At 34.4% G+C, this 12,939-nt stretch overlaps 1 protein-coding gene across 4 annotated transcripts in view; it reads right to left on the reverse strand.

The window, feature by feature from the left end:
* GLRA3 (glycine receptor alpha 3) overlaps positions 1–12,939 on the reverse strand; it is a 90,781-nt gene that overhangs the window by 60,175 nt on the left and 17,667 nt on the right. For 2 of the 4 annotated variants that reach the window (XM_035897808.1, XM_035897809.1), the window contains 2 exons: positions 7,574–7,701; positions 1,015–1,082 (listed from right to left, as the gene is read on the reverse strand). In XM_035897808.1, coding sequence (XP_035753701.1) covers positions 1,015–1,082; positions 7,574–7,701 — 196 coding nt within the window. Of the gene's footprint in view, positions 1–1,014; positions 1,083–7,573; positions 7,702–12,939 lie in introns of those variants that run through there. The other 2 variants (XM_009642390.2, XM_035897810.1) reach the window with 1 other exon arrangement.

A 12,939-nucleotide genomic window follows, 5' to 3' on the forward strand; every position in this document is an offset into this window, starting at 1 on the left:
CTTGTGAGGAGAAAGAATGCCTATATCGCCTCTCTCACCAAATTTTAATGAGTAAATCTGTCCTCCAAGTTATTAGCATATATGTTTCATCTGTTAAACAAGATTATCCTAGTTATTTGTTTAGATTGGACATTAGGAAAAATTTCTTCACTGAAAGGGCTGTCAAGCACTGGAATGGGCTGCCCAGGGAAGTGGTCAAGTCCCCATCCCTGGAGGTATTTAAAAGATGGGTAGATGAGGTGCTTAGGGACATGGTTTAGTGGTGGGATGACAGGGTTAGGTTAAAGGTTGGACTTGATGATCTTAAAGGTCTTTTCCAACCTAAACAATTTTATGGTTCTATGTCAGTTCATAGTTCAATATCTAGTTTTACTATCTTTAGACTTTGACCTCTTTTTCCCCTGATTTCCTTAAAATCTCCAGTCTTTTTGTACTCTATTTTCTGCCTCTCTTTAACAGAAAATTTATGAGTATGTACAAAAAGTGTGCAATCTACTTTTATTTACCCCACTCTTAGAATTCATAATGAAATTTTATATACCAGATCACCATTTTAGTTATTCTATTGTCTCTGTGCAGTAGCTCTATGGAAGAAGGACTTTTTAAATAAAGTATAAATCCCCATGTACACTGTATGTAATGAAATTATAAAATATTATTAACAAAGTGATTTAATGAATTGACACTTTTGTGGTTAGAAATGTGAAGCACTATAGAAACTAATACCCATCTAATTGAAAATGAGTTCATTACAACTGTCAAATAAAACTTATGGAGAAATAAAAAGAGAACAATCATTGGCTTTACTTTTACTTGTGTGTTTGATGGTATAACAATGGATTTTGTGTTAGAAAAAAATCAATTACCAGATTAAAAGTTCTCACTTTCTGTTCTCAGAAGTGAATTTCCTACTTCACCTTCAGTTCCAGGTGAAGAGAAGCCCTAGCTAGCTTTTGAGCTCATTGGACATATTTAACTTGAACTTTAAACATTGTTTGAGGTAAAATATCTTACCATGGTTGTCTCTGCAATGGATCCAAAGCTGTTTATAAATATGTTGCATGTGACGTTAACTGGAGGGCCTGTGAAAGAAAAAAAAACACCAGTCCCAGTTCCAGAATCATTGCTTATTGAGCGACTGTTTGCTTCGTAATGTTTTTTTTTCTATTCATGTTTATTGACTTAGGAGGAAATAATGCTACATTCACAACTCAGTTAACGCAAAATTAAATTGAATGGTTTCTAATAATTTTCCTTTTGATTTTTTCTCAAAGGTACACTACTTGACTGGCCAGTTCTAGCTATAAAAAAAAAGGAGAAAATTCATTATAAACATTGCACACATGATTCTATGCAAAAAACAAAACCAAAAACAACATTCCATCTGAAATAAATAGTAAAAAATATTTTTATGTGCATTTCAGTGAGCAATGTATGTCACTTTGTACAATTAGGGGGAAAAGTGACCTTTTTCACTCCAGGCAGCTGCTACCTTTAATATTATGTGTCATCACTGGTAACAGAAATACATTATTGCTGCTCTTATCTCCACTGCTTACAGGAACAAATATGGATAAGAAAGAATGACTTAGATTCTATTCTCATTTCTCTTAAATCCACAAAATGGTTAAGAATCCATTTAAACTGAATTTTCTGTTACCATGGGTCTTCAGTCAACTGTTGTTCTGTCTTATCTTGCATTTCAGAAGTATCAGTAGTGGCATAGCAGTCATTATGATAACTGAACAATGAACCATCTCTTCATGGAAAAGGTTTTAAATTATTTCTCTGAAAGTCTTGTAAAAGTAGCATTGTGGTAAAGCATGCTAATTTCCCCAGTATCTCTTACCAATTTCAGTCTCTGTACAGCAGAAACAAGGTTTTTGCATCAGAAGGCTTTTGTGTCACCCTCCTGCACCTTGATATTCTTATATCAATAACCCATTTCAGCATTGGAGAACCTGATGTCCTTTTGCAGGTGTGAGCAGTCATTAATAATGAAAGATCTATATCTGGAATTTGAGGACTGGTCTTACAAACCCTTATGTAATATTTCTTTTTTAGGGTCACTGAAGTAAGAAGCTGCTCTGCCACTGTGTCCACTAGCAAAATCTAATGTGACCATGAACTTGATATTAAATACTTGAAGAATCAGAATATCCATTAAAAAATCTGCTAACAGGGTGCAACTTGGAACATCCAGCTTCCTTTCCTCAAGGCAATAATTGTTTTGAAGTACTGCATGGCAATTGCAACAAAAACATCACTACATGTACTTCAGTCACTGTAATACAGGAGACTACACCTATGGAGTGGAATTGTCAGGTAAGGAGCTATCATTCTGCAGTCACTTTGACAGTATTTTCACTTTGATACTTGGTTAATTATTTAGAGCTGTTGAGAATATCCAACGCTTCTTAGAATCCAGTAAAAGCTTGACCTTGACAACTCCTGAAAAGGATCAAGGGGAAAAAAAAAAAAAAGCAGGGGAGATGAACAAAGGCAGAGTCACTAAAACCTGTTGGGGAGAAAATTGTGCTTGCTGACTATGTTAGATAATTTGTTTGCAAGGCAGCTTTCCTTTCAAACACTTTCATGTTGTAGAACTTGTAATCACTTCAAAGTTGGTATGATATTATCTTGTTTAAAATAGTATTGTGCTTTAAAGTGTAAATTTGCTGTATCAACTTATTTGCTTTTATAAAGTCCTAAATCACTGCAACACTGATGCTTAATTTCAAAAGCAGCATTACAAAAATATAGTTAACAGCTAGTTAAAAAGAGCATAAAAGGAGAAGCTAAAAGCAGCTTGCAAATGGTTTAGAGATTACTTAAAGTTGCTGTGCTGAGAGTAGAAATGAACTTCCTGAAATATGGTCAAAAAGAAGCATAAATAAAGCTGTTAAAACTGGAAGTCATATTCAAACACAGGAACTCAGGCAAGTGGAACACAAATTAAAGATGGGGGAAAAAATAGAGCTGAAACTCACTAGAGACAGAAAAGCTAACAGTGATAACTATCTGCAAGGCATGAAAACAGAATCCTGCCAAGATCTGGAACATAAAATTAAGAGAAGATGTTTAAAGCATAAAAGTATCCATCAAAGTGAAGAAGGTCAGAGCAGAAAAACTAAATGAAGTCTTTGTAGCAGTATTTGTCTCCAATTGCTAGCTGTGTCAAATACTTGAGCCATTCTGATGGAAGGTTTGTATGAGGACTGTAGTAGATATTTCAGACTAAGTGAACAAGAACAAACTGACAGGCTGAGGTAATATCAAGCCAGACATTGCAAAAATCTTTGCAAAATTGTGCAAATACAAATCACTGTGAGTCAGCTATCACCTGTGCCATTTTTTTAATCAGTGGAAATGAGTACCATGTCCAGCAAGTATAACTTGAATTAAAAAAGGAAAACAGACTCGAGGTATGATGGTGGATGACACTGACAATGAACTTTATCCCTATAAACCTTACCTCTGTACCACCCAAACTGGCAGAAAAGATGAGAACTGTTATGATTTAGAGATATGGATTAATATTATTTTTTCTGAAATAACATCTCTTAGATCTACTGAAGCTCTCTGAAAGAGCTGATGAGCACGTGAACAAAGGCAATTTAACTTAAATAAATATTAATTTAAATTGTAATATATAATTTAATTAAAATAGTTTATTTGGAGTTTCAAAAAATTTTCCACATGTTCTTTTGTCACAGGCTTTTTAAGGATATTAGTCCTGATGAAGTGAGAGACAGTCCTCTTATAGGCCTTTTGCTTTAAAACTATTTAATGTTAGGAATAAATAGCCATTTTTCAAAGTACGAGGTGAAAGCTGGTGAGTTCTCCTGTGGATCTGCACTGAATCTTTGTAGTTCAATATGAATTAGTTAGAAAAGAATATATTGCAATATAATTTTGCTTCTGGCATAAGAATATTTAGGGTGGTTGTATGTAAAGCTGACTGCAAGGAAGTGCAGAACAATCACCAAATATTGAGCTATCAAACAATAAAATGTTTGATGAAATTCAGTGTCAGTCAAATGCCAAATAATCATTACTACACATTCCTACTGATGGGCTCCAGGTTAATGATTTCCAAGTAGGAATGAGAGGCTAGGTTAATTAGGGATGGTTCTCTGGAAGCATGGTCTCTAATCAATAAAGAGAGGAGAACGTGAAGAAATATATATATATAAAAGGACTATGATACAAATAGATAGTGAACCTCTGTCTTGAATGTTTCACATTTCTCCTCTGTACACCTCAAAAAGATATATTAGGGAGAAAAGAGATGTCAAGAAGGCAAACAGAGATCACAAATTCTATGAAATGCTGCCACACAAAGCCAGCTTAAGTAGAACAGAACTCTTCACACTGGAAAAGGGATACTGGAGGGAATGATATATAAGTATACAAATCTGTTAAGATCAAAAGGAAATAATCCTTTTCCTCCATTTCTCAGTATGTCATGTGGCAATAAAATCAATAAAATAGTCACTAAATTCAAAGTAAACAAAACCTGATAGTTTTCACTATGTCAAAACATGAAGATTTTATTGCCGTAAAATACTGGTCAAAAGTATAAACGGCCTCCAGAAGTGAGCAGAACATATTTATCTAAATTAACTTTTCAGTTAAGTCCTGACGTAAGAAGTTCTAAACTAATGATTGCTGAATACTGTTTGGTAATACCAGGGCAAGGAACACCTTACACTTTCCTATGTAAATCCCAAAATTTCCACCTTAATAGATTATTATCAAAGGGTACAATCTGGATTGTATAGATTTAAAAATATAACACCCCTTCTGTATCAGGTAAATTCTGAGTACATTGAGGCCATGACAATTTTTACATACAGATTACATAATTGTGTCCAAATCTGAAAGGCAGTGAAGTATATCCGATATTCGCAGGAACAGATAGAGTCTGGGTTGTGGATCAGCTGAGTAAGAGAAGCACCTTGCTATAGGTTTGATGCACTGGAAATAAAAGTATTTTGCAACTGGAACAAAGATTTTACAAGAGTTCTTAATTTTCTGTTTTATTCCATAGCTAAATAAATACCAACAGTCATCTTTGTTATTTCTGTTGAAAAAGAATGGATAAGCAGAATTCCTTATCCAAAAGAAGACCACTCAGACAAAATATATAATTATGTGTTATTGACAAAGATTAATTATCACTAAAAGATGTTAGTTAAAAATCCTGACTACATAGGGTTTTTATCAGAAGAACAAATGATTTAAAATGATTGTCTGAGTTCTTTTATTAGTACTCATTCAGTTTCTTAAAACTGTTGCCAGATTAAAAACTCAAAGGCATTAAGCCCCAGCACTTGTTCTAGGACTAGTAAAACTAGCCAGAAGGTGGCAAAGTCACTTAAGGAGATACTTATTCTTAGTGATAGATCTGAATCATTCTGGGCAGATTTGTTCAAACTGCATAGCTGTCTAAAAGATTTAGAATGTGCACTTTTTGAAAAAGAACAATGTCAAATCAGGTTTTGTCTCTTTAAATTTCAATAGCTTCAAAATAAGGCTCTAAGTCTTTTGAATTATACTTTCAAGAAGTACTGTATCTAATATGCTAATCTCTAAACCATCTGCCTGTTCTTCACTGTAGCCCCATCAGAATGTTGTGCTTGCATGGTGTCCATGACAAGCTCCAAAATCTAATCCCCAAATCAACCACTAAGATGTAAGCTCCTCATTTTTAAACACTCATTAGTAGGACTGCAGGAGACTCAAAGAAGAAAGAAGAAACACTGCAGTGCTTAGACTTTGTCTGAGGTCTTCTTTTGCCCAGCATGGCTTTACCTTAGGTTGAATGCATGCTAAAGAGTATACTGTGGCAAAAAGTCAAGATAACTTTAATAAGGAGCAAAAATAATTTCAGACCTACCATTCATATAAGAAAGTAATTTTAGAAATACAGTGTTTTGCATTACTTTGCAAACATTAACCCTCCAGGAAGCTGGGCACTGGAACATTCTTTAGAGTAGTTCTGGCAAGGAAAGTCCAAGGGACTTGTTCTGTATGGTCCTCAGGGATATTGATCACTGTTGTAAATCTTTTAGAAAAGTGTTTGAATTTCCAGTGCATGTTTATAATTTTCTGAGAAATATCAGCACCATTAACTCATTAAAAGGAAAATCTTCCCAGCTGTAGTAAATCCTAGGTAAGAAGTTTATATATACAGCACCAACTATTTATGGCTTACTGGCAAGGAAGTAATTTGACAAACTACTTACTCGGTCCTTATGAATCAGTCTGGGCAAATTCTGGCAAAACCAGCAAATAGCGATGGCTTTAGAATCATAACCACTTAAGTTTCTGGGACTTGGAGATGTCAAAAAATTATAAAATTTAGTACAGAATAAAAATGAAGATGGAAAGGCAGTGACAGATGACTTAAAAGAGGAAGGCCTGCCTGCTTGAATGAAAAGTTTTGTAGTAAGCATGGAGTAAAACCCACCTTGTAGTGAAATGTTAGAACTAAGAGAATCTCTTGGACCCAAGAAGATAGGCATAGGAGGTGGCAGCTAAGGCAAAGTAAGAATAATATAATTTTTAATCATAATAGATTTATTCTTTTAAAAAAATTATATCTTGGAGAATTTTAAGACTGATAACTTGATTTAAAGATTCAGAAATATAATTAAATATCATTCCACTGTATTATTGGAACTCTTTGCATTCTAAAAGAAGAGTGCAATTTACCTAAACTTCCCAGATGGCAAAAGTTAGAAAGGGTGGTATTTGTCTGCACAATAGTTTGTATGTTTGTATAGTAATACAGTTTGTATAATCCTTCATTAAATATTCAACTTTAGCATGCCTGAGTCTGGATAATATGGTTTCTGTTAAGACCCTCAGAAGATGTGATCATTGCATTTGCAACTTTTGGACTTCCAATCTTCTTTGAATCTCCTTTGTCTTGTTTGAATCTCCTTTGTGATAGGTGCATAAAAGACACACACCAATAGACAATTCCAGTCATTGGGAACCTGCAGTTTCAGTGGAGAACTGAGAAAAGGGAAAGGAACAAGAGGAAAGATGGTCCCTATTGCCATTTCAAAGCAGAACTGGGGCACAGGAGTGAGGAATCTAATGTCACAGGAGAATTTGGTGAATCAGTACCTAGGATCTCTTGAGTTTGACTCTGATGACCATGTCATTAACACACTCTTCCTTTTAGTTAGGGTCAGGCAGGTATGAGGGTTTTGCTTGTCTTTCACAGAACTTGCTTTCTGGAGTGCTTCAGGCTATGGTAATCCAAGGTGGGAATTTGAGTCCATTAACAAGCATCTCAGAAAGGAAAAAAACAAACCATCTGTCAATTCAAATCTAGTGATAAGCTAAATTTTCAAAAGGTCTGCCTTTGGTCAGCTGTGGAAGTGACAGGAATAGAGCATACTGCTACAGAAATGAACTGTCATAGCAAAGAAATGCAAAAGGCGGCACTTCTTTTCAGTGAGTGTACTTCTTTGTTTTCATATTTATTCCAGAAACTGCATTTGTGTGAGAAGAAATACTGAATGCTAAAAACCTGAAAGTTTAGGTTTCAAATTACCTTTGAAATTTGGTCTGATCCTTGCATCGTAGCCTGACATCCTACCCATTAGCTTATCCAGGAAATCAGATGGCGACATTGGCATGCTACGAGATCTTGCACTGTCTGTTTCCTTTGTGGCTACCAAGCTAACAGCAAGGAAAAACAAACACACACAAAAACAGAACAAAACATTCTGTTAGAGATTTTGTTAGGGAAAATTTCATTTTACACAGTCAATCATTTAGTTCATTGTTGTATGAACAGGAAAACAGCAAGGTTGCCTTTCAAGCTAGTTTATGCTTCAAGGATAGTTGTAGCAAAGAAATGGAAAAAGTAAGTTCTTTTTATATCTGTCATTTTATATGCAAATTTTATATTCTTAAACTGCATTGCTATACATTGCTGTTACCTCTTCCTCAGGAGTTCTGGAGATTAATAACACTGCCAGTCAACAGTAATCAATCCGTTATCACAGTTAAATAGTGTAATCTACACAAATAGCATGTGGAAAGTCGCAATTTGGAGTCTACTCTAAGCTTGGTTTGTTTAACTGGGTGTGGTGTAACAGAAACCTAAATGAGAAAAACAAATAGTAAGGATCTTTCATAGAATAGTACTACTACAACCAATTTTTGTTTAGCCAATGTCTTATGTTGATATTTAAACATAATGCAACATATCAAATGGTCCCTTGGCAAATGGGATTCTTTGACATTGTCTTAGAGGTTCATTTTCTGTTAAAACAAAAGTGACTGCTCCAGTGGAAAAAACCCCACAACTTACTGAAGGAACTAACTTACGGCAAAATTTTTATCTTGGGGCCACATGGCAATTGTCATCTCCTATAGCCTCCTCTCCATATGTATGCAGAACTCCCACTGACATTCTAAAGTGTGCTCTGCACATGCCAAGAGAGAAAAGTATCAGCACTGTGATCAGCCATGTGGACTCAAAGAAAAGGTCTTTATTGTTGTGGAACTCTTACTCAAGTGCTGGCCAACACATTGAAAAAACAACATAGTCAGTAAATATATAAATAACATTGTTGTTAACATTGTGATACACAGTGCAACCAAAACTTATGGAGTCTCAAAACAGAAAAAGAGCTTTTCCTGTTTGTGTTGACTTCTGATCAAAAATCTATTGCAGAAGGTTGTGAATTACTTTTAATTGCCCAATCCATTGTCTCCTACTAATGCCACTTCACTCTTTTAGAAGTGCTTAAATATGCCTTTGCTTAGATGTAAACACAGGGAATAATGTAAAACCCTTAGGAATTTTCTAACTCATAAAAAAACCTACTCTGAACTTTGCTTGTTAACAATGGATGGAGTTCCAAAATGGAAAAATTCCAAATAGGTGTGTGTGTATGCAGATGCCATCGTAAGCACAGACTGGGAATACAATTTTTTTTCCTACCAAGACCGTGTTACTTGAAACATGAAAAGTTAAAGTTTTATGGCAACTTCCATTTAGAAGATGTACTAAAAAATAAATCAATCTCCAAATTTGAAATTTGGATGTAACATCTTAAATCAAAATTATTTCATGTTAAGTCTTGAGTGTTACAAATTTGGACACACAGAGAATATGAACATAGAAACCTCTAGAATTCTGTGGTTTACTCATATTTTAATTTAAGCCAGCAATTAAGTGTTTTAATTGTAATATAAAATGAAATCAAAGAGTTAAAAATTAATCATTCTTATCTAGTATTTATTCTATTCTATGTGTATTTTGATTTGCATATTTCTAGATTGTTCATAAATTTCTAAACTGTTGGATATTTCTAAATTGTTCTGAATACTTTGGTATCTCTTCCAGTATTATCTTTCAGTAAAAATGTTTCTTTAATCTCCTTCAGTAGCTAACCTTGTTCTTTATTTCTTCCCATAGCTGGAGAATGTATTTCCCTTTCTGAGAAAGTAAGTACTTAACATATTCTTTTTCTAGTTCAATTTGAAATTATCCTATTGGCTTCTGACATCATTTTCATTATCAATCATTCTGAATATCTCTGATGCATCATATTATTGCAACTCATAGTCATTTATATTTCTGAAAACATCATAAGTAGTTATAAAGCAAATAAAATATGAGTGTCCAATTACACTTTACTGGATTTTATCTATTTGCAAGGCAGGAGAATCTAGATACTCTGTACATACATATATATAAAAACCATATAGATTTCTTTCTTATACTCTTGTATAAGAAAGTTACATTTCTATTTTATAGTGTATATAGAATTCCTACACTACACATTGTATATATAGCCTATATTTTTATTCTGGATCTAAATAAATTCTCGAGAACACAAATATACAAAGGCCCATTGTTAACTTCAGTATTGATCACTTTCTCTGAATTTGTTTGTTTTTTTTCACTTCTCTGAACTTTTTTTACATCTTTCTTTGTTTTACTTGTAGTTGTTGCTTTTAAAGGCTGCCGTGGAATAGAGCACTTTGAAATTAAGGTAACTAACGGTGAATAGGAAAATAGTAATTGCTGTGACTGTGGATTTTCTCAAAGTGGCATTCATCTTTTAGTATGATACTATCATTAGTATTTGTTTTCATTAGTCAGTTAAAAGTACCAGAGTATCTTGAATAATTTTATTGTTTACTTCTAAAAACAATGTATTAAGAATAATTAATACATTATGTATAAGCAAGTTTTATTTTAGAAATCAGCCGTAATTTGTAATTAAATATTTCTTCAAGGAATGTTTTCCCTTTTTCTCAGCTTGGTGTGTTACTGAGTAAAAGCTGGGTGAGCTCTGCAAAATTCTGCCCTTCTAAATTACCTTTGATCGTAAACATGTATTTCAAGAATACTGTTGAACAAATAATACTTTCATCTATCTGAGCTGACTTATGGAATACTGTTCTAGTTAAAAAGGACCAAGACTTGGTAATATAGTAAAACCTGAGTAAGACAATGGATTTTAGGAAGGCCTACCTGGCAAAGTATGGGTTTTCTGTTTACAAATTAACATAAAAATTCTGCATGGTAAGGAGTCTTCAGTTTTATTGTACATTGCCTCTGAAAAATAAGCCTTTGGCTAAGTGGTTAGAGAAAATTACACTCCTTTCATGAAGTATGAATTCAGGTCCTTTTAATGTTAATGCACATAGCTTCCTCCTCAATACACAATTATTTCATAATTCCAGGAATGGCTTTGCACAACTCTAGAGGGAATTTACTCTGACCTGTTGCATTTTTTAAATAATTTGTGCATGCGTTTTCTTACAGGCAGAATTATAAGATATTAAAATCCACAAAACTTTTATCCTGTGGTGCATTCAAAAGTAAGCTGCAATAGACTTGTGATTAGCATGAAGTCATTATGCAACTTTAAATTACTGAGAAGTAAAGCTGTACATTTTTATTCACAGGTAGAGGCAGCGAAGGCTTCCCATTGCTGAAGTCTTTTATTGGAGTGAGATTATAACACCCCAGGCTTCTGGTCTCTTCATATTTTACCAGGAAAAGTTACAAACAAGAATGCTAGCCCTGGTAGTGATCTGTATTGTTCCTGTGGGCTATTGGTAAATATTACTAACAGTTATAAGGGTTGAAACCATTTTCTAGTTTCAGACTTAAAGTACTTTATTTCACTTCCCTGAATGTGTTCTGAACATCTTTACAATGTAAATTAAGCCTTGCCAAAAAATTAAGAAGAAATTTGTTAACTGAAGTAGTGGACAAAAATCAAGAAAAAAATGGAAAATGCTGTCAAATGATGTAGTCAAAAAATTATTTGTGGCTGGCTGAATTCACACCATCAAAAGTTAGGATAGGAATTTTTGTTCCACATAAGCTTCATACAAAACAAGGCATTAGCAGAAAATTGGAATCACCAGGACTATAATTACTCCTCTCTTGGGCTTATTCTGTCTGTTAAATTAGTGTTTGCCTGAAATCTGAGGAGACATGAGCTTTGCATCATGCCTTGAAGACTGTCAAGTTGGAATTTCATGGACTGAGGTAGGAAAACATCCTAAGTTGCAGGTCTGTGAGTGCATGACCTACCAAAAGTCATATCTGAGTCAGAAACTGTTAGGTCAAGCTGAAGAAATTTATGGGGAGATATAAATATTAGAGAGTGAGAAGCAGCCTGGCACAGCCAAGATGCAGCTTCTCTAGATTAGCACCCATACTCTAAATTCTAGACAAAAAGCTGCTGTAGGGAGTTGTAAGAATGGTGTTCAGCACTGCCATCTATGATCTGGAATGAAAACACAAAATCCTTGATGGTTTAAAACTAAGAACTACAAAAAATTGAGAGAGCTATAAATATTGATGAAGGCAAGAAAATAACCTATTTCTTAAATTCAGTCAATTTAAGTAGAATGGTTTAAAATGGACAGATGAATAATATTAAGAGATACATGAATTGGGAATGTGGGCAGAGTTGGAGAAAACAGTTGAGTCTGAAGAACGATGCAGAATTCATGTTGAACAACTCAGTGCTGTTGTGGTAAAGTTCTCACTGCACTACTGTGTTATCCGGTGGTGTGGAAAGAGAGAGTAGAAGGATGAAGGTCCCTTATTACTTTATATGATATTAATGAGACCAGTTCTGGGACATTACATCATATTCCATGTCCAAGTTTTAAAAGGACATTAAAGCATTAGGAAAGGTACTGAAACAAAGCCACTAATACATGATGTGAGAGTTAGCGAAATTTTCTTAAAGTAAGAGACTTTAAGAGCTCAATCTACTTAGTTTTTCAAAGAGAAGATTGAAAAATAACATGATTGAAGTGTACAAATACCTCAAAGGGGCAGAACATGCTGGACATTAATTTAAAGAGGAAAGGCAGAAGAAAAATCAATGCGAGACAGACAAATTCAAACAGGAATTTAGGCACACAGTTTAATAATAAAGGTAACTTAACAGAAGATCAGACTGTACCAGACAAGACAGTACAGCTTTCTGCAAGAAACTATTTAGCAAAATATAAGGTATTGTGTTTCATATATGGCTAGCTTGGTGAAAAGGAATGACCTATGACATACAGAAAAGCAGGCTAAATTCAGAGTAGACATTACAAATCTCATGCAGAAATCTTCAGATTGCCAAAAGACACTTTATGGACTTGAAGGGCTTAAGGAAGGGAAGCAGTGGGCATTGTTCAAAGTGGAAAACAATGTTGTCCTAGGGTCCTTCTATACTGGAGGTGGGTTGCAGGCTTGCAGTTGCCTGCACTGTAACTTGTAATCTGTGTTGCAGATTACCTGTGGTAATGTTGATCCATTTTGCTCAATTCCTTTCACAGCTGGCTATTTGACTTACCCAGCAGTTGTGTGAACATCAGCTCCTTGCACATAGAATTCTACATGCATATGGAATTAAGCTCCAAAACGGAAACTACACT

This window comes from Egretta garzetta, unplaced genomic scaffold (genome assembly GCF_000687185.1).
Source record: "Egretta garzetta isolate BGI_Z169 unplaced genomic scaffold, ASM68718v1 scaffold46, whole genome shotgun sequence".
NCBI classification, from domain to species: Eukaryota; Metazoa; Chordata; class Aves; order Pelecaniformes; family Ardeidae; genus Egretta; species Egretta garzetta.